Here is a 22,100-nt window from a genome sequence, read left to right as displayed (position 1 = left end):
AAACTAAACTAAACTAAACTAAACTAAACGAGAAACCCTATAAAGCAGCAGGAAATACAGCGCTGGCTACACGCAGGCGTCTAAAAGGTTCACACACTACCAGTGCACAAAGTCCAAAAGAGCCTTCCGGCACATTCTAAAGCACTGGCGGGAAAGAAAAACTTACACTACCGGCTAACACATAGGCTGAAAATTTACGAATGACCCCGGAAACATTTTATTTTGCGTAGAAATCTTGAGAATATTCTTTTGTGATTCGTTACTTGATCCGGAAGAAAAGAGAGCAAACGTCACTTGCGATTGGATCCCATCATAAGGGCGGTGCTTCAGCAAGCCAGTCACCTTGGCAACCGGACGTGACGAACCCGGAAGCCAGTCTGAGCTTTGCCCGGCTGGCGACTGCGGTGGGCGGAGTCGGCCGGGCCTGTCCCGCACGGTCTTCTCCACTGACCCGGCGCCCCTAGGGGCGGCGCCATTAAAGCCACGCCTTCCGTGTTGACTCCGGATGGCTCTGAAGCGATGTCGTAGGTTCGCCGGGGCGGAGACTCGGGCCGCTCCTCTCAGGGGCTAGGGCCCGAGCGGCGTCGTCACCGGCTTGGATTCTTCCGGTTTGTGGTGGCTGCGTCGCGTCCTTCCGAAGGCAAGGGATACGCCCTCCCTAGAACCTGCCGTCGCCCTCCTTTCAGCATCGAACCTGAGTTGCTCCGGGACACCTCCAGCCCAATCTTCTCTCGCTCAGGTTCTCTCCCTTTGGAGGACCTCGGCCCCCCATTGCCCACTTAACTGGATGTGCTGGCCCCTCCCACCCCTCTAAAATGTCCAATAACCTACAGAGGGTCTTCCTGAAACCCGCAGAGGAAAAGTCAGGCAACGCCTCGCAGTGGTAAGTACCGGTTTCGAATCTCCCCCGACACACTGCCCCTCGCCCGCCTCTTAGCAGGGTGCCGAGTCGGCCGTCGTTTCCGGACGCCCTGCGAGTCAGAGGAGCGTAACCCCGCAGTGGGGGCGACTGCCGGGCTCGTCCCTTGAGCTACTCAGAGCCCTCAGAGCGCGCCTCGCTTGGAAGCGTAAAGCCTCTTCAGAGCCGGACGCAGGCAGCCTCGGCCGCGGCTCCGCAGGATTCCAGCGTCTCAAGTTTCATAGGCGAAGGAGTAGATCTCCATGGGAGAGGAAGACCAACATGGCCGACGCTCCTGTGTGACTAAAACTTTCTGGAAGATTCTCGCGCACTCGCAGAAAAACACGCCGCGTCCAGCACGGAATAATAGCAAGTGCAGCCCAGGTGGCGCTGGACCTTCCGTGGAAATAGCTATTATTTAAGAGTTAGTGAAAAGGGAAGGAAAATTTTGTGCAGATGATAAGTGTATGAATTCAGAAACTGAAAAATTGATACAGAGCGGGAATGGATTTTTTAAAAAATTTCAAATAATAGTTTTTATATGCAAAGGAAGAAAAGTAGAGTAATTCTCATGTGAAATCCATCCTTTGGAACAGCGTGTTTGAAACAGGTGTAATGAGAATGCCGTCTCTAATTGGATGTCTCCATACAGGAACTCGGACCTAGGAGAAAGAAAGTCAGAGAAATCGGTATTTCTTAAAAAGACTTAGTTGAACATTTACAAGTTTTTTTTTTTTTTTTAATCACTCAGTTAGTAGTTTCTTTCTTTCTTTCTTTCTTTTTAAGTTTATGTTAGTCAAGATGAAATTAAACGGGAACAAAACTATTAGAGAAGATCAAGTATTTTAAGTTGTAGACTCCATGGTCAGTGGATGTGTAATTGGTGAGAAAAAACTCAATGAGTCTCTGCAGAAGGAAAATGTGAAGAAAACATGGAAATTGGAATGTAAAATTCATGGAAGAGGATTTATGTTTGAAGAACATCAGTCTACCTAAATTTAACCTTAGCTTTGACATTTACTGTTCCTGAGGCCAAGTGCGTTCTCTCCAGTCTCCTTTCCGGTAAATAAGAGTGCCTAAAGATATTTTAAGGATTAAAAGAATGAGTATATGTGAAATACTTAGTGTAGGAAAAAAGAAAAGCAATACTTATATGTTATGTATTATTATTAGGAGAATACAACTTTATTTCTGTACAAATTTTAGCCCAGGAAATAGGTTTCTTTTAATTACAAATAGAGGCAAAACGGAATTGTAATAACGACTGAAAAGCACGCACAATATTTTAAGAAGAAATCACTAAATGCGATGAGCCAAAACAATATGAAGAACTGCCAAGAAAGAACCGTTGCATTTCATGTTGTAAAAAGAGCCAGCTTGTGTGTATGGATAACGTTTGTTGGTTTCCTTTTGGTGGAAGCTGGGGGAGGAGGCAGAGATAGTACTCTGTATGGATGACCAAAAAGTACAATTACTTCCTAATAACTGTTCATTTCTTCTCATTTGTTTTGGTGTCTGGATATTTGATGACATCTGACTTGCCGTAACTTAATACAATTTGTCTTAGGATTGCACTGTTTTTCAGTATTAGAAATAAGAATAAGACCTTAACGTTTTTGTTTATTGTGTACTTTAACTCTTTTATTTAGTATCTAAGCCTTTGGCTATCTGTATTTGACTTTTTTTTTTTAATTGCAAACAGTTGTATTTTGATTTACATTCATAGTCATTGGAAGTTCATTAACTCATTGGTTTATGCACTGTTTTCATCATCTTCAAATGCATTTATTTCTTCAGACCACTAAGGTTTGATATCACATTTTTGGAACATTACTAGATGCTTTTCTGAAACTATTTGACTCTTATTTTCGTTATTGCTTGCATATTTGATTCTATTCTGTTTTGTAAGTAACAATTGGCATGATGTACAACTATAACTTAAAAATCATTTGATTAATATCAGCTGTTGGAAGCTTGGTTTCCTCATTTTTCTGATAATTTTGATGGTACTAAATCATCTTCATAAACTTAAAATGAGTATGATTTTATTTTCTATACATGCTTGGATTTTTCTTGAGTTACTGCTGCTTGCTTTATAAAAGTTTTTCATTATTGGTTTTTAGAATGTTTATTTAATGTATATCTAATTCATCAGGGCATAAAGTATAAAAGTCTTTAGAGTACAAAGGAAAAATCTGGAAGATATTTGTGATAGAAGGCATTCAGTTTATCTAGATTGATGCTTTATCTGCAAAGAGCAAAGCAGGAGTTAGAATGGTATAGTGGAAAGAAGGTAAGCTTTGGAATTCTAGCAATCTAGGTTCATGTCCTAGTTTACCCTTATAGTATAGTTCAAACATTTGGTTGAAAAACATTCACTGAGTGCCTGCATGATAGACTTTGCTAAGTGGAGAGACTGACTAAAGAAGAGAATATGAACCATGCACGAAAAACCTTACATTCTAGGGGGAGGTGATGTAATACACTTTTCAAATAGTGTTGTGCATAGGATGCTGTGAGAGCATAGAGAAAGGAAATTGTAGGAAAGGTTTATGGAGCACCTGAGTTTGGGAATGTTAAGTGTTAGCTATCCAATTAAAGATGAATGCAGGCTGCATCCAAATGGAAGGAACTGGTAAATAAAGCACCAGTATGACTTATTACCAGGAGTCAGTATTTTTGTTTGATTCTGTACTACAAGCAGGATAAATAGATAGCTCTTCGTTTGCTTTGCTCTGCTGGGAAGATTAGACTTAATCTACTGGAGGTCATTCAGAGGATTTTAAGAAAAGGTGGTCATGTTCCTGTGTGCATTATAGATAACTGATGGTAGTATGGATTTGGGGGTAATGGATCAGGCATATAAAGATTCTGTTTAAGTTGTCCTTTCAGATTTCAGAGATTTTGAGGACCTGAACTAGCTGACGTAGAGTAAGGTTGGATTCAATGAAATACAGAAGGGAAAATGGCAGATTTTGTCAGTGAATTGGCATGAGGAAAAGGGGATCGATTATAATGCCAATTATCTGGATAAGTATTGGTAAGTTAATTGAGATGAGGTGAACACACCCAAAAAAAATAATCGAAGAGGTATTTGAATTTGAAACTCAGGCAGGGTCAGAGCTGAAAACAGAGACGTAAGTCATCAGCTCAGAGGTATTATAATAAAAGCCTGTGATGATACATGTCAGAATAATGAGAATCAGGAAGTGACTGGCAACTGGCTTCTATCTGCATTTAATCCTTTGTTGTTAGATGGGGAGCTAAAATTAGTGTCCTCAGCAGTGGGCTTGGTTTGGTTAGAAACATGATGTTTCATTATCAGTTTATTGTGCATTTCCTTTGTAAAGTGTGTTATATTATCTTCACTGTTTTGGTGTGTAAGAAAGAGACATTGATACATATACCTGATGGGCTAACTGAAATCTGTTTCTCATTAATCTCTCACTTTAATCAGTCGAATATTTTGGATCCTGTTATGTTTGGTTTATGCTAAAGCATATTCAAAAAAGTGGATGGGATTGTCAAAGAAAGCATGTAATTCTGAATAACTTATTTAATATTACTGAATCTCCAGCTATAAAAATCATAATGGCAATATCCACATTGCTGATATGTTTATCAGAATTAGAGTTAATGACAACTATTTACAATAATGGATCTGTTATGTATATAATATTATGTAGTATATATTATTGTATGTTATTACATTATGTATATTGTGTATGTACATAATGTTAAATCATAGATGGAAAAAAATGTCTGCTAGCAGTTGAAAAAATATATTTCGCAAAAATATCTGCAAAATGTTCATTAGCCTGCAAAATTTTTATCATTCCATTTCTTATATGTGAATGTTTTATGTCAATATTAGAATAATTTAAAATGTCAAGTTATGTAAGTATGCTTAATATACTTTTTATTAAGAGTTCTCATACCTTTTTATTCAAGTTCTTACATTGTCAAAAAACTGTCTGATTCATTTACTTATTTTTGGACACCAATTATATATTTTAATGGAATATGATAACTAGCATATATTGGACATTTATCATAATTCCAGCCAGTTATTTCATTTACTTCTCATTGCAAGCCTTACTGTCCCCATTTTGCAAATGAAGAAACTGATTCAAAGAAGTTAAGCAAATTTACTCCAATTAATTAACAACCGGAAGAGCCAAGATTAGAATCCTATGAACTTTCTAATGTATTCTTTTCAGTTTTCTTAAAGTCTTAAACTTTACTGTGTTTGCAGTATAGTTCTCAGTTCAAACACCAACTGATCTAAAGTAACTAGCACATTGATGATTTTTCTAAATTTTTAAATAACCACACCAGAACATGGGGTGCAGAATCTGATTCTAATTTTAGTTCTAACATTAGCTAGCAGAATATGATTTTTTTTTAAAGATTTTATTTATTTATTTGACAGAGAGAGATTACAAGTAGGCAGAGAGGCAGGCAGACAGAGAAAGGAGGAAGCAGGCTCCCTGCTGAGCAGAGAGCCTGATGTGGGACTTGATCCCAGGACCCCGAGATCATGACCTGAGCCGAAGGCAGCGGCTTAACCCACTGAGCCACCCAGGCGCCCAGAATATGATTTTTAAGGAGAATCTTTATGAGGTTTTAGTTCATAGGTGTTCTTTTTTCTCTTTTTGAATTTGTTATAGTTTAAAAGGAATGTCTTTTCTAGATCTGAAAAAAAAATTATACTAATTGAAGAAGTGTGAATTTCACCCTGATTTATTATTTTTTTCTTAGCATTCTACATTCCAGTTGAATTTTTAGAACTTATTCCATTTGCTGCTAGGAAATCATGGTGCTGTGGTTTTGTTTTGTTTTGTTTTGTTTTTAATGATGACTTGCAGCAGGAGATAATTCAGCTAACATTTTTACAATATGCCAGTTGCTCTTTTAGGTGGAGAGGATGTGAATTGGATAATGAATTGGATAATCTACCTTTAAGGAATTTATGGTCTATTGTAGATTATGTGAATCTGTATTGATACATTGACATAGAAGAAGTTGTATTTTCCTTTGTTTTTTGGGGGGGGAAGGGTAAAGGGAAGAGAGGAAAAATGAATGATGAGACTTGAAAATAGTTTGTGCAATATAAATGTTTTCTGTAAAGCAGAAGCATATAGGCCATATAATGAAGTATGTGAATGAGGTATCAGAAGCCTGTTCTTTGTTTAAAAACCATACCAATTAAAAATGTAAATTCCCATTGCAAATAATTATAAAAACATTATAAAAGTTCTGCTGTGTTGAAGCTTCTAGTCTGTGAGCCAGATATTATTGACAGATTCATTGACAAAAGTGTGTAAATAAACAAAAGGAGACTAAAGAAAAGGTATTGAGATAGTCAGTTAAAGTAGAAATTTGGAAGAGCTCCCGTTTTTTATATAAGTTTTTTGAGGGCCTACTATACTTGGTATTGGGGGAATCATTACAAAGTAAATGATACAGTCTCTGTAAGAAAAACAAAATTTTACTTTTTAGAAGACACTATATAGAAGGCATTATATAACTCCTAGCATTAGTGGCATCAGTGGGAGTACTTTAGGCATTTTAAGTTGGAAGAAATCAATGTGAGTTTGACGGACTTGGAAATATTTGTGGAGAAGATGGAGTTGGTCCTCAGTTTATAGCTAGGTTTTAGATTGTTGAAGAAAGAAAGAAAATAACCTGAAGAATACTTCGAGTAAATAATATACTTAGGATAATCAAGAATAATCCTCCCTTCCTGGGAGGATCAGAGATTTTTAAGTTGAAAAGTTATAGATGGTACTGTTGGAGAGATTGGTTGGATCTAGATTTTAGACAATTTTTCAAGTCAAGCTGAATTGGCAGTGATGAATCATTGGAACTTTGAGAAAGGAGGTAGCAGGATGAAAATAATGCTTTAATCTTCCAGAGATTAAAAACTTAAAACTAGTTTAAAAGTGAAGCAAAATACAGGGGTGAGATAATGAGGACTGGACACAAGGTAATGCAGGTCTGATCTAGATAGTAGGAGTGGCAGTGGTGAAAGAGAAGAATGAGTAAAAGCTATTAAAAAAAAAAAACTTTACAGACTCAGTGATTCATTCACTATGCATTTATTGAATGTTTACGCTTTGTAAGCATCTATACAAGATGTTTAGGGTGAATCAAAGGTCAAAAGGGTGATAAAGGTAAGTCAGAGACTACTAGGTGATTTAAAACCTAAGTGACTTGGGAAATAGTAGTGCTAACCTATGACTGGATAACTGGGTGGTAGGATTAGAGTACTAGTTAACAGTAGAGAGTAATTTGAACTTGAAAGTCATGGTTTAAAAAAAAGTCATAGTATTAAAAGTGAAAATGTTTGGTAAGACAACACAGATAAGGAACTGAGGTCAATATTACGGAAGAGGAATAAAGGATATAACTATGGGAGTCACTATTGCAAAGGCAATAGTTGAAGCAGTTGATGCAATAGTTGAAACATTTGGTTTTATGTTTAAGGAAGAATGTCTTGAGAAACGGGTCAAGAGTTGTGCTTTGGGGAATAGTCATAGTTGGATACTTAAAATGCAGAAAATGAATAAGAAAGGAAAACATTAAGAAAACAAACATTAAGAAAAACAAGCAAATTGTGCACAGTGGAATTCATGTTAGGTAGAGGTCCACAGTGTGTAATTAGCTAGGAATGTCAGTTTCACTAGGGGGCACCTAGACAATGAGGATAAAGACAGATTTAACTGTGAGAACATAAATTGATAATCTTTGAGAATGAGATGTAGTAGAATAATGGGAAAGAAAATAGACTGCAAAAGAGAACGAATTTCTAGAGAACTTTTTGGCATATCAGTGACCAGAAGTTGGTAGATGGTCTTAATTGTGGTTCATGAACATCATCTACCAACTTCCTGTCACTGAATTTGGAACACAGGTCACAATCATCTCTCTAATCCTGTGTGACTTTAGCAATTATATGGATAATCTGTTTGTCATCTAGTCTTTCAGTATAAAGTTCTTTTTCTTGGGTGATCTTATTCTCCATTCTTTCGCCATCCATCCACTTCTGTAGTTCTTGTTGTAAGATTCAATTGCTGCATCTATGAAATTCTTGATTCAGGCATTCTCTTTTCTCAACACCAGTTGCATTATTTCTAGCTTACTTTTTTAAGTACCCCACTCTGTGTTTTTTTTTTTTCCTTAACTTTATCTGGCCTCCAGTCCAGTAATCCCTTCATTCTCTACTTTTGCCTTCTACTTTTACCTTTTGTGTTCTCATTTTCTTTTCCTTCTGTTTAGATTCTATATGTCCTCATTTTAATAATTTTTACCAATATCCTAAATTATTTTGTTCCTCTTTGACTTTTTTGCCCCATTCTTCTGAAGCCGCTCCAACCCTGGATGAACTCAGGGATTTGCTTATACAAGCACAGACTGGTCTCACTATAAATTCATAATCTGCCTATATCCTTAGCTATCTTAGACTGTTTCAGATCTTTTTGATTCTCCTCAAATTTCTGTTTTTGCTGTCCTTATCACACCTTACACTTAATTAGCCCTCTTTATCCTTTAATCTTGATAACTCAGAAGAGCATTAATTTATGCTCTGATTCATTTAACCTTAAAAAAGAGAAGACAGATCCCTTCTTGACCCCATTTAGCCTCCATCTACTTGCCAGTCTTTATCTTCCCTTTGACAGTCAAAGTTCCTAAAAGTTGTCTGTACCTTCTATCTTAATATCCGTTTTTCATGTTAATTTCTCTGCAACTTACTTTCTCCACCAAACTGTTGTTTTTGTTTTTGTTTTTAAGATTTTATTTATTTATTTGACACAGAAAGAGGGAGACAGTGAGAGAAGGAACACAAGCAGGGGGAGCAGGTGGGAGAGAAGCAGGCTTCCCACCAAGCAGGGAGCCAGACTCAGGGCTAGATCCTAAGACCCCAGGATCATGACCTGAGCCGAAGGCAGATGCCTAACGACTAAGCCACTCAGGTGCCCCCAGACTTTTTTTTCATGCAAGTTTACATTTTAATCTGCATCCTACTTGGCTTGTTAGAACTTTTAAATAGACTTGCCCATTTTCTCAAAACTCTCTTCCTTTGGCTTCCATTGCATCAAAATCTCTTGGTTTTTGTTCTCCTGCTCAAAGAAAATGGGAACCTGCTGAACTGTTTTAAGCAGAGAAGGATCAGTTTTAATGTGATGAAAGCTTTAAAAGGGAGAGGCTGTGGCTGAAGAAGAGACCAGTTATGAAGCTACTACAGTAGTGCAAGCCAGCAGTGATGTTTGCTTGAAGAGAATGGAGAAAGATAGTTTGGATAGAATTGAAAAGAGTAAGGGAAATTTAGGAGCTAATACCAACAGGATTTTGTGATAGATTAAATGTAGATGATTAGAAAGCAGGAAATTCCTTGTTCTGATTTATGATACGCCACTTATCATAGGGGAAGGAAAAAAAAAAAAACACTGGAAAAGTCCATGTTGAGTTTTAGGTGCATTTGAAATTCTGAATGGAAATGTCTTGAGGGTAGTTGGATATGTAAGTCTGAATCTCCAAAGAGCTAAGATGCAAATCCTATAATTGTTGCTGTACAAATGGTAATTTATTGAAGTCGTGCACATTAAAGAAATAATTGAGAAAAGCTTAAGAGTAGGAAGAGAATTCAGTCTCAGCTTTGGTGAATTTCAGCATTTGAAGGTTAATTCAGGTAGGATGAGTTGAGTTGACAAGGAAGACCAAGGAACTATTATGGAAGTAGGAGAATGTCCTATCTAGGAAGCTTTTAAGAAAAAGAGCATGCAGGGGCGCCTAGGTGGCTGAGTCATTAAGCATCTGCCTTCCACTTGGGTCTTGATCCTTGAGTCCTAGGATTAAGCCTGCATCAGGCTCCCTGCTCAGCAGGAAGCCTGCTTCTCCCTCTCCCACTCCCCCTGTTTATGTTCCCTCTCTCATTGTGTCTCTCTCTGTCAAATAGGTAAATAAAATCTTAAAAAAAAAAAAAAAGGAGCAAACATTTTTGTTCTCATCCAAATATAGTGTATCATTTATCTCACCTAATGATAATTCCCTGTTTACCTGTCCATATAGCCAACAGTTTAAGTTCTTTGGGGGATTGTGGGTCGAACTAGCTTGGAGACAAGCAAATATTTTCTGTAAAGAGCCAGATAGTAAATATTTCAGGCTTTGTGGGCCATCTGATCATTTCTGGTGTAACTACTCAACTGTGTTATTGTAGCATGAGAGCAACCATATATAGTACATTAAAGATGAGTGTGACTGTGTACTAATAAAACTTTATTTATGGATGCTGATATTTGAATCCCATAATTTCACAGGTAACAAAATACTGCTCTTGTCACTTTTAAAAACCATTTTTTTTTAAAGATTTTATTTATTTATTGAGAGTGAGACAGTGAGAGAGAGCATGAGCAAGGAGAAGGTCAGAGGGAGAAGCAGACTCCCCATGGAGCTGGGAGCCCGATGCGGAACTCGATCCCCGAATTCTGGGATCATGACCTGAGCCGAAGGCAGTCATCCAACCAACTGAGCCACCTAGGCATCCCTAAAAACCATTTCTAATAGAAAAAACATTCTTAGCTTATGGGCTACACAAAAACAGGTAGGGGGCAAAATTTGGTTGAAGGCTGTAGGTTACTGACCCTTTTCCCATAATTGAGCCAGGTGCCTGACTGATAACAGACACTCAAGTAAATTTTTGTTGAATAAATTAAAGTTGAATAAGTTCAGGCCTTTTCTCTGTTTTTTGGGGAGTGGGGAGGTAATGAAAGTAGGTTTCTTCTTTAAGTCCCGATAGTGAGAATTCATACATTTATGTTCATGCTTCTCTTTAGAGAAGTTTTAGAAAGAAGAAGAAGAAAGAAAGAATTAGAAATTAGAATTTAGGAAAAAATTTCGAAATTAAGCAGCTCTTAATTTGCTAAAAGTAAATTTAACATTTTGAAGCACTATCAAGTGGCCAGAAAACAGTTTTAAATATTTAAAAAGATTTAATTGTATTCTTTTGGGTTACAGAAAAGTAAAACTGAGTTCCAGGGCTTCCTAGAATGCATAGAGTTTTTGGCTTTGATTTTTCTAATATGTAGGTTTTAAAAACACTTATGGGCAGTAAAACACACCTTTACATCATTGAGAATTCTAATTATTACTTGTTTTCATTTGATCTTAGTCATATAAGGGCATACTGTTGGTAGGATATGAACTCGGCATTTCTGTTGCTAGGATTTAGCATGAGAGACAGTCTATATGCAGGTGAACAAATAGATTAGTATATATTGACAACTTGTGATGTGTACCATGAAACTAACAGGTGTAGTAGTATACACTAATTATGAAAAATGGGCAAAGATAGTTAAAGTGGTTAGAGAATGCATCTCTTGGGAAGTATTATTAATGCTGACACTTGAGTTATATGGGTGGGAGAGGAGAGGAGTAGCTAGGTAGAGAGCACATGTGATTACTCTGAGTCCCACGAGAACTGAGTATTTTCCAGGAACTGAAGTGGTTTTAAGCATAAATAACTTGAGGTATCTGTATTGAAGAAATCTACAAATAATTGCTAATAAAATAGAGATTGGTATATTTTGGATTTTTAAAAGTCAGAGTCTGTACTAAGATACATAAGTATCAGAATCAAAATAGGCTAGTTAAAAAAAAAAAAATCCACTGTGTTCCACGTTCATTGAAAACCACTTAACTGAAATGGCATTGCTGTTATTTATATGGATTGACAGGCAGTGGGAACTAATATGAATAATTTCCATACCAAGGGCTATTTAGCACCAAACTTCAAATGTGCTAAAACAATAAGTCAAGGAAGAAGATGATTAAGATGATTCCTACATGAGTTACTCCATTTAGTCTCCAAAAATGTGGTACACTAAGGTATCATACTACAAGAGATTCCTTAAGCAAAAGAAGGATGGCTGACAGTAGGACTTGTGAGTCATTGTCAATGGGAAGAGCACAACAGATTGGAAAGAGGGTAGAAAGGAGTGAGGGAAATGGAATAAGCATAAATGGAGGTGAAATGAGAATCCTAGGCAATCAGAGTGAAGGAGGACAGAAGGAAATAATACAAGTTAAAAAAAAGAAGGGAGAATACTACTAGTTTAAGAGGAAAATATTGTAATAGACATAATTTTATACAGGGTAAAACCTTAGAAAAGTCTAATTTCCCCATTACCTAACCATATGAGCAATTCTAAATCGAAGCTGATCATACCTTTATCTCTCCTGCTTCAAAATCTTTGTTTTGCAGTATTTCACTTTGAAAACTCAAAGTGACAAATTATATACTTTTACCATATTTTATAAAATTTTTATCTTTTTAAAATAATATTTGCAAATATCTGTTTTTAAATAAAATGTATATACCGTCTAGTATGTTGTATTGATTTACTCAATGTTCTTTTAAGTGTTTCAGGCTGCATGTACCAAGTAGTTCAGACGATTGGCTCCGATGGAAAAAATCTTCTGCAATTACTTCCAATTCCTAATTCTTCTGGAAATCTTATACCGCTAGTTCAATCTTCAGTCATGTCTGATGCTTTGAAAGGGAATACAGGAAGCCCAGTTCAAGTTACTTTTCAGACTCAGATTTCCAGCTCTTCCACAAGTGCATCAGTTCAATTGCCCATTTTTCAGCCAGCCAGTTCTTCAAACTATTTTCTTACAAGAACAGTAGATACAGCAGAAAAAGTTAGAGTTACTTCTGTGGGAACTGAAAATTTTACCTCATCAGTTTCTAAAGTTCAGAGTCATGGTGTGAAAATTGATGGACTCACCATGCAAACATTTGCTGTTTCTCCTTCCTCAACACAAAATGATTCACCTTATATTTTAGTAAATACTCAGAGTCTTCCAATGACTGTGAAGTCTCCAGTTTTGCCTTCTGGGCATCATTTACAGATTCCTGCCCATGCTGAAGTGAAATCTGTACCAGCGTCTTCATTGCCTCCTTCAGTTCAGCAAAAGATACTTGCAACTGCAACCACAAGTACCTCAGGAACAGTTGAGGCCTCCCAAATACCAACTGTTATTTATGTATCTCCTGTAAATACAGTGAAAAATGTAGTTACCAAGAACTTTCAAAACATTTACCCAAAACCTGTTACAGAACTAGCAAAGCCAGTGATACTAAATACCACACAAATTCCAATGAATGTTGCTAAAGAGACACAGTTAAAATGTGGTCAGCATTCTCAAGCTGCTCCTGTGAAATGGATTTTTCAAGAAAATCTACAGCCTTGCAGTCCATCTCTTGTTCCTGTTAAGTCTTCAAATAATGTGGCTTCAAAGATTTTAAAAACTTTTGTAGATAGGAAAAATTTGGGAGATAACAATATAAATATGCCATCACTAAGTACTGTCAGTCCTAGTGGGACACAATCCAAAAGTATGCCTATTAAAGATAATGCCTTGGTTATGTTTAATGGGAAAGTCTATCTATTGGCTAAAAAGGGGACAAATGTTTTGCCATCACAAATTGACCAACAGAATTCTGTTTCTCCTGATATTCCACCAAGAAAAGATACATCACAAATAGTGAGTTCAAGTCCAGTCACAGAAATATCCAGAGAGGTTGTAAATATTGTTTTGGCTAAAAGTAAATCTTACCAGATGGAGACAAAATCACTTTCAAATACTCAGCCTGCTTCCATGATCAATCTAAGGGCAGAGAAGAATAAAAAAGTGGAGAAACCATCTCTTTCTACCCCAAACCCACATAATATGAATCAATCCATTAACTACTTAAATCAGAGTAAGACTTTATTCACAAAGCCACACTTTCCAGATGGATTTAGTACAGTACAAAATGCCCCCAGAAAAGGAAATATCATCCAAAGCATAGAGAAAATAAGTTCCTCTGTTGATGCAACAACTCTTACTTCACAACAGTGTGTTTTCAGAGACCAAGAACCAAAGGTAATTTTCCCATGTCAGGGTGTTCTTTTTTTCTATCTATATAGAAAATTTTTCTTTCTTAATTCTCAAGTTAGTTACCTGTGATACCTTCTTCCCCCTCCTTTCCCATCCTCCACTCCCATCACACACAAATACCATACACACATGAATGCTTAATTAAGTCAAAGCTTTCATCTGAAAGAAATGTTTGAGGAGCATAATAGAGGACAAGCAGTACCTTTCTCTTAAATCATTTGGCATGCCAAATCTTTAAGACAAAATCAAACAAACAAAAAACTCAGCAACAAAGTTTAGAAGAGTTGGTGAGAGATAATGTGACATCAAAGCTTGGTAAATTCTGTGTGTGTATATATATACATTTGTACACATATATATACATATATGTACATATATCTACTAGATTAATGTTAGTGTATGAAAAGATCAATACTATGCATCTAGGAGAGCTGGGTTTTTTGTCTGTAATGGTGGGTAGATGTCTGGCAGTTTTTTTAGGTAGAGGGTAGAAGGAATAGAATGGGGCTGATCAGTACTGTTTGGTCATTTGTGGAAATAGGATTTATCAACATCTTTTTGTTGTTGTTAGTAGACAAGTTTCCCCTGTTTTTTTTTTTTTTAAGCCCTTTCTGACTCTTCAATTATTCAACATATCCACATAGTTACCTTTCTGTTGTACTTAAGGTATGTCTATCTGTGCTAAGCATTTGTGCTCACTCTTTCCTTATGGAGTGATCTACTTAATAATGCCAGTGTTTCTCCCCTTCAGTATAGAATTCATTGAATTCTAGATATGTAAGGAGGTAAATTCTGAAGTATAAGATTGATTAAAGGCATAAGACTTTTCCAGAAGGCTATAATTTCCAACTAATGTTTTATAGATTATTTTTAACTTGTCATTAGTTTGTATTATTTCAGTTTGAGAATCAACTGTCTGTTAACCTTACTAATGCAAGAAAGCAAAATAAATGAGAAATTTTAAAGGGACAGTTTAAGTTTGTACTCAGTTAAGTTCATTTTTTCAAGTGAGGGTGGTAAGATAAGGGTAATGTAAACCCCATTTAGGACTTTAGAGCATGATGTTTTACGTAAGATGAGATGAACACTTAGCTGCTAGTCTGATAAAATAGCTTAAGTAATTAGCAGTATTGTTTGTGTGTTTTGTTTTCCTGATTCCAGATTCAGAATGAGATGGCATCAACATTCGAAAAAGTTACTCAAGAAAGAAATGACAAGAACCATTCCCAAGGAGGAAGCAGTAAGGCATCATATCTGAAGAGTGATGCAGAATTTAAAAAGAAATTTGGTCTCACTAAAGATTTGAGAGTATGCCTTACTCGGATTCCTGATCATTTGGCCTCTGGAGAAGGTTTTGATTCCTTTAGCAGTTTGGTGAAGAGTGATACTTACAAAGAGACTGAATTGATAGTGAAGGAAGAAAAGAAAAAACAGGTAATAGATTTTTGATGTCCTTTGTAGTTACTCCACAGGTTCATAAATGTATTTTCTTAATTTGTTTTTTAAGTCTGTACATTGATACACATGATAGTTACCAAATTTGCATATGTGTATATATTATATGAAGTCAGTGTTAAAGAGAACCATATATACAAAGGTAAAAATACATCTCCAGTTAAAGATGTTGTATTGTTTCTATTCACCTATTTATTTTTTCATCAAAAAATTATAAGAAAATTCCCATAACTTTTTAAGCTAGTTATCTTACTTTGAAGACCCTATGTAAAATAAATAATCCAACATGATCCAGTAAGCACTGGATATTAAACACAACTAATGAATAATTGAACACTACATCAAAAATTAATGCTGTACTATATGTTGGCTAATAGAACTTAATAAAAAAATTATAAATAATCCAAATGTAGGGAAAATATAAGCATGTAGCTGTTCATTGCAGTATTACCCTTAATACAAACATTTTAAGAACTCTACTTGGTCAATAATGGTGAAAAGAAACATCTGTATAATTTTGCCTATTACTCTACTCTACTTTGCCTATTACTCTTAGAAGAATATCATTATACTGTTTAATATCCTCAACTTTAGATCAGAGACCAGTGAACCTTTGCCAATGAAAATCTTCCATATGTGCTTACTGTGGAAAAGGAAACAAAAAATTAAGTCATTTCTTTTTCTCAAGTATTTTACAAATGGCTGTTATAGTTTGGTGATAAATTGATACATCTAATACTTAAGTAGGAAAATTTGAATTAAGCAGTTTCTTCTCTGTGAATATCAGTAGGACACTGCTGTTCATTTTAGTACTGTACAGTGGTAAACAATTTTTTGCTGTAGTTGTCAGTATATTTTGTTGAGTTTAGTTTTAATAAGTATCTGTTACCTGCAGATCCTGTTAAATTTGAGAGCACACTGTCTATATGGCAATAATTTGTTTTTCTTTTGGAATCTTACTCAACATAACAACAGGGTTTTGATAAGAAAAGGAAAGCAAAAACCGTTAAGAAGATGGATCATACAAAGAAGAGAAAAACTGAGAGTGTGTATAACACAGCTGCAAATGGAGGAACTAACGTCACCAATTCCCAACTCGTCAGCAGTATTTTACCAACTTCAGATGTATCACGCCATAACGTTCTCACAAGCCGCAACAAAACCAGAGAAGAAAAGAGAACTGAGGTTGAACATTATACCCCTGAGAACCAGGAAAAAGGCACATTGAGTTCAAATGCAGCTTTTGAACAGAGTCATTCCTTTAATAAAAATTACACTGAAGATATTTTCCCCATGACACCACCAGAGTTAGAAGAAACCATTCGAGATGAAAAAATAAGGAGACTTAAACAGGTGCTGAGAGAGAAAGAAGCAGCTCTCGAAGAAATGCGTAAGAAGATGCACCAAAAATAATAAAATATTGCTATACTTAAAGACTGCAGTGAAATACCTGTGATTTTTTTCATATACTTTTGCATTAAGTTAATTATAGATGCATTCTGAAAGTATCTTTAAATATGAAACTTGTTTTTTCATCAGTTAATGATTAAATTTTATTTAAAGACTACAAAAAAGGTTGATTCACACATGCCTCTTGTGAATAATCTACATGCGGTATCTGAATCTTTGCCTAGATACTTTTTTGGGGGGAAGGAAAATTTTTCTATTTTTCTATTAGTTAGAATTCCCAAAGTTTGAATATTTGTGCAAGGTTTTTTGTTTTTGTTTTTGTTTTTAATTGTCTACATCTTTAGCTGAACTGCACAGGTGTTATTCCAATAGTAGAGAATTTATTGTATACTACTGAAATTAGTAGTACTCCAAGGGAGGATACCAGTACTAAACTTAGCTTTGCCAATGGGCGTATATATGTACTCAGGCTGTATCCATAAAATGATACCATTGTTGTAAATCTATTTTATTTCATGAAAAAAAATGTATTATAACAGTATTATTTAAAAATTCAAACATTTCTCAGAGTGAGGGACACTTGTTTTGTGGCTTTTATAAAGTAGTTTTATATAATTCAAAATGGGTTTTAGAATCCAGGCTATATAGTGTAATGTTTGCTTAAAGTAATAAGTTAACTATTCCTAGGTAAATGCTTTTTCTTCTTCTCCTCTTCCTCTTCTCCTTTTTTTTTTTTTTTTGGATTATATACATATGTAACTATGTGAAAAGTAAATCTGAACAATGGCCACACTTAATACTTTTTAAAAGTTGTAAAGTATACTTTTTCTTAATGGAGGCAAACATTTTTCTGTCTGATTATGTTTGATTTGGAGAGTTCAGGAGTTGTATGGGGATAGGGATTAATGGGAAGAAAGAAAAGTTTATCCCCCCCCCAAAAAAAAGATCTCCAAAAGTAAGGTCAAATAAAAGTTATACATACTGAGAAAAATGCAAACTGATCGACTAAATTCTTCTGCCATTTTTTCTTGTACCAGTTTTATTGAGATAATTCATTTACCATAAATTCACCTCTTAAAAGTGTACCGTTCAGTGGTTTTTATTATAGTCACAAAATTGTGCAACCATTAACATGACCTAATTTTAGGACATTCTCATCATTCCTCAAAGAACCTCATACCCATTAGCATTCACTCCCCAGATCCTCCACCCCCTCAACTGTAGGCAACCACTGATATAGTTTATGTCTCTAGGGATTTGAGGAAATTTTTAAGCATGGTAGGAATTATTCAGGATGTTTTCTTACGTGATTGGCTTCTTTCACTTAGTTTAATGTTTTCAAGGCTCATCAGTGCTGTGGCATGTATTGGTACTTAATTCTTTTAAAATTTGCTGAACAATATTCCATTATATGAATATATCACACTTTGTTTTCCATTCATTGGTTTATGGACATTTGGGTTGTTTACAGTTTTGGCTTCTAGGCTATTACGTTGCTGTGAATATTTTTGTATAAGTTTTTATGTGGACAAAGGAGTATATACCTAAGACTATAATTGCTGGGTCATACCCTAACTCTGTTTAACGTTTTGCAGAACTGCCAAACTATACATGGGTATTTCTTACCCTCCTCCACCAAAATGGATCTTGTCAAGGATACCAGTGACTTCTGTGTTGCTAGATATAGCAGTTATCTTAATTTATCTATCTGGGGAAATACAATTTCATGAATCATTGCCTCCTTTGAAGAATTTTTAAATGTTTTGTTTTTAAAGATTTTATTTATTTATTTGACAGACCGAGATCGCAAGTAGGTAGAGAGGCAGGCAGAGAGAGAGGAAGAAAAGCAGGCTCCCTGCTGAGCAGAGAGCCTGATGTGGGGCTCGATCCCAGCACCCTGGAAACATGACCTGAGCCAGAGGCTTTAACCCACTGAGCCACCCAGGCGCCCCAAGAATTTTAAAGTGTTTTATTAAACAAGCAGTACATGTGCATTGTAAAAAACTTAAAAATACAGCAAACTGAAGTATTAAAAATTGAAGCTTCATCATCACACTTTAAAATATTAATGTTGAGACATGGAGACACTTAATTACCTCTTTTATTAGGTTTATTCACAGATATGGTTTTTGGTGTAGCTGTAAATGGGGTTGATTCCTTAATTTCTCTTTCTTTTGCTTAATTATTGGTGTATAGAATTGTAGCACGTTTCTGTATGTTAATCTTGTATCCTGTGACTTCACTGAATTTGTATATCAGTTCTAGTAATTTTCTGGTGAAGTCTTTAGGGTTTTAATATAAGGTATCATGTTATTTGCAAATAGTGAAAGTTTGACTTTTTCTTTTATTTCTTCTTCTTGTCTGATTGCTGTGGCTAGGACTTCCAGTACTGCATTAAGTAACAGTGGTTAGAGTGGACATCTCTGTCTTGTTCCTGAGCATAGAGGAAAAGCTCAGTTTTTCCCCATTGAGGATGGTATTAGCTGTGGGTTTTTTGTATATGGCCTTTATTATGTTGAGGTATGTTCTCTCTAAACCTGCTTTATTGAGGGCTTTTATTATGTGTGAATGTTGTACTTTATGAAATGCTTTTCTACATCTACTGAAATGATCATACATTTGTATCCTTTTTTTTTATTAATGTGGTGTATCACATTGATTGATTTGTGAATATTGAACCATCCTTGCAAACCAGGAATAAATCCCACTTTATTACAGAGAATGATTCTTTTAGTGTACTGTTGGATTCTGTTAGCTAGTATTTTTAGAGAGAATTTTTACATCTATGTTCATCAAGGATATTGTCGTATACTCTTTGTTGTTGTTGTTGTGTATTTATCGGGTTTTGGTTTCAGGGTGATGTTGGCCTCATAGAATGAATTTGGAATTTTTCCTTTCTTATTTTTTGGAATAGTTTGAGAAGAATAGGTAGTAACTCTTCCCTAAATGTTTGGTAAAGATCTCCTTTGAAGCCATCTGGCCCTGGACTTGAGCGTTTTGGGAGATTTTTGATTACTGATTCAGTTTCTTGGCTGGTTATAGGTCTGTTGATGTTTTCTATTCCCATTTCAGTTTTCATAGTTTATATGTTTATTGGAATTTTTCCATTTCTCCAGGTTGTCCAATTTATTGACATATAGTTTTTCATAATATTCTCATAATTTCTTGTTTATTTCTGTCATGTTAGTTATTTTTCTTCATCACTTGTGATTTTTATTTGGGTCCTTTCTCATTTCTTTTTGATAAATCTGGCTAGAGGCTTATCAATCTCACTTATTTTTTTTTTTAAAGAACCATCTCCTGGTTTTCACCAGTGTGTTCTGTTGTTTTTGTTTTTGTGGTATTTTGTTTGTTTTTCTATATCATTTATTTCTGCTCTATATTTCTTCTGGCTTTAGACTTCATTTGTTGTTCTTTTTCCAGCTTATGTAGGTTGGAGATGCATAATTAAATGCTGTTAGTAAATAGATTTTTGAAGTCATAGGTCTGAATAACATCACTTAAGGATATTGTATAAACAGAGGATAAAATTTAAAGGTTGGGAAAAGGACAATCATGAATTGTGAAGATTGGAAGAAGTGAATGTTAAATGAATTGTATTTACAAATCCTTGAATAGTGTCTGACACATAGTAAACAATATATCAGTGTTTGTTAAATAAAATAAATTCTACTAAAATCAACCTGATATATTGCATTCATCTTCCATTTCATTTTCTTACCTGTTTTAGCCTACTTTCTCCTTTGATTTTTCTGCTTCTTTATATTAAGGTTTTGTTGATCGTGAAATCAACAAGCACCTACATTTCTTCTGATACCATATTCCATTATGCTGAAATGAAATGCTTGAAACCTTTACTGTAAAATCCCCAAAGTTTGTCTATGCTGATGGTCTCAAAATCTTATTTTCTCATTCTGAAATTCACTCAAATTAGTATTTTATTTTTACCATGACACTAAAACTTAAGGTCTCCGACAATGTTAAAAATTTGCTGTATCTAATGTCAATTCTTAGGCTCTATCTTACTTGACCTGTTGGTAGCATTTGACAATTTTTATCAGTCTGTCAGTGAAATGTGTTTTTCACTCAGCATCCAAAGTACCATATTCTTGTTTTCCTGCTTCCTTATTGGCTGCTCCTTCTGTCTCTTTGGCTGGTTCCTTACCTTCTCCATGATTTCTTAAATGGCTCAGTGTGTGTATGTCTTTTATTTTATATCTATACTTGTGTTGACCTCATCTAGTTCTTACACATCAGTGCTTCTGCATACTACTATTCCCTTTGAACTTCAGCGCTATATCAAATCATCTTCTTGACATTACCACTTAGAAATTTGATTGGCATCTCAAGTTTGACATGATTCAGACCCAGCTTGTGATTATCATCCACACCCCAAATTTGCCTCAACCAAGATTTTCTCTAAGTTAATGACAAATCTAGGCGTCCATTCTTTCAAGCAGAAACGAGAAACCACCTTGATCTCTCTTTTGCTCATAACCTACAGCGTGTCTGTTAGGAAAATTTCTGATTTACATTCCCATGATACCTGCAGTGTGACCATTGCTCACCACCTCTACTCTGACTACCTTCCTTTAATTCATCTGGATTATTGAAATAACCGTCTCCCTGTTTCCAAAATTATCCTCCTACAACCTATACTTAGGACGATAGCTGAGTGATTTTGCTGAAGGTATATTACAGTAAGGAGGGGGAAGGCACTAAAAACCCAATAGAAAAATGAGAAAAATACATGAACAGACAACTCACCATAAAAGATTTTAAAACAAACTGAAACATAAACTAATTCTCACATTCACTCAAAATTGGACAAATGCAAATTAAAACCATTCAAACCATTTCTTATTGGTGAGACTGGAAAAATTTTAAGAAAATGGCAACACATTCTGTTGGCAATGCTGTGAGGAAATAGACATGTTCATACATTGCTGATGGGACTACAGATTGTACAATTCTGAAGAGAAATTTGGCAATGTCAAACAAAATTTTCCTATGTATTGTTTTGACCAATGCAGCCAGCAATTCTAAGAATTCACCTTGAAGATATGCCTCCAATAATATGAAAATACATACGCACAAGTTTTTAATTACAGCATTGCTTTTTTAATTCCCAAGTATAGGAGGGAGCCCAAATGCCCATTCATAGGAAAGGGTTGAAAAAATCATAGTATATCTACACCATGGAGTACTAAGTAGCTGTAAGAAAAAAAAAAAAATGAAGAATATAACTGATACGGAGTGTTTTCTAAGACGTGCTGTAAAATGAAAAAAAAAGTACCAAAGAATATATATAGCAACCACCTCTCATGTAAGGAAAAAAGAGAAGAAAATAATAGATATCTGTTCATTCGTACAAAAGAAATTAAAGATAAAC

The 22,100-nt window shown here is 35.4% G+C and overlaps 1 protein-coding gene across 3 annotated transcripts; it reads left to right on the top strand.

Annotated features, from left to right (window-relative positions):
* Positions 1-414: 414 nt before the first annotated feature.
* LRIF1 (ligand dependent nuclear receptor interacting factor 1) lies at positions 415-18,124 on the top strand. 3 transcript variants are annotated; one of them, XM_044238892.1, is made up of 4 exons: positions 415-883; positions 12,319-13,828; positions 15,005-15,277; positions 16,274-18,124. In XM_044238892.1, the coding sequence occupies exons 1-4, from the start codon at positions 816-818 to the stop codon at positions 16,709-16,711; spliced, it is 2,289 nt and encodes a 762-aa protein (XP_044094827.1). In that variant the 5' UTR covers positions 415-815; the 3' UTR covers positions 16,712-18,124. The 3 variants fall into 3 exon arrangements, with proteins under 3 accessions (XP_044094827.1, XP_044094830.1, XP_044094828.1); XM_044238893.1 differs by lacking the exon at positions 415-883 and adding an exon at positions 1,069-1,960; XM_044238895.1 differs by lacking the exon at positions 12,319-13,828 and having other exon boundaries at positions 797-883.
* The last annotated feature ends 3,976 nt before the right edge of the window (positions 18,125-22,100 follow it).

Source organism: Neovison vison, chromosome 2, assembly GCF_020171115.1.
Source record: "Neovison vison isolate M4711 chromosome 2, ASM_NN_V1, whole genome shotgun sequence".
NCBI classification, from domain to species: Eukaryota; Metazoa; Chordata; class Mammalia; order Carnivora; family Mustelidae; genus Neogale; species Neogale vison.
This window is presented reverse-complemented; position numbering and strand designations above follow the sequence as displayed.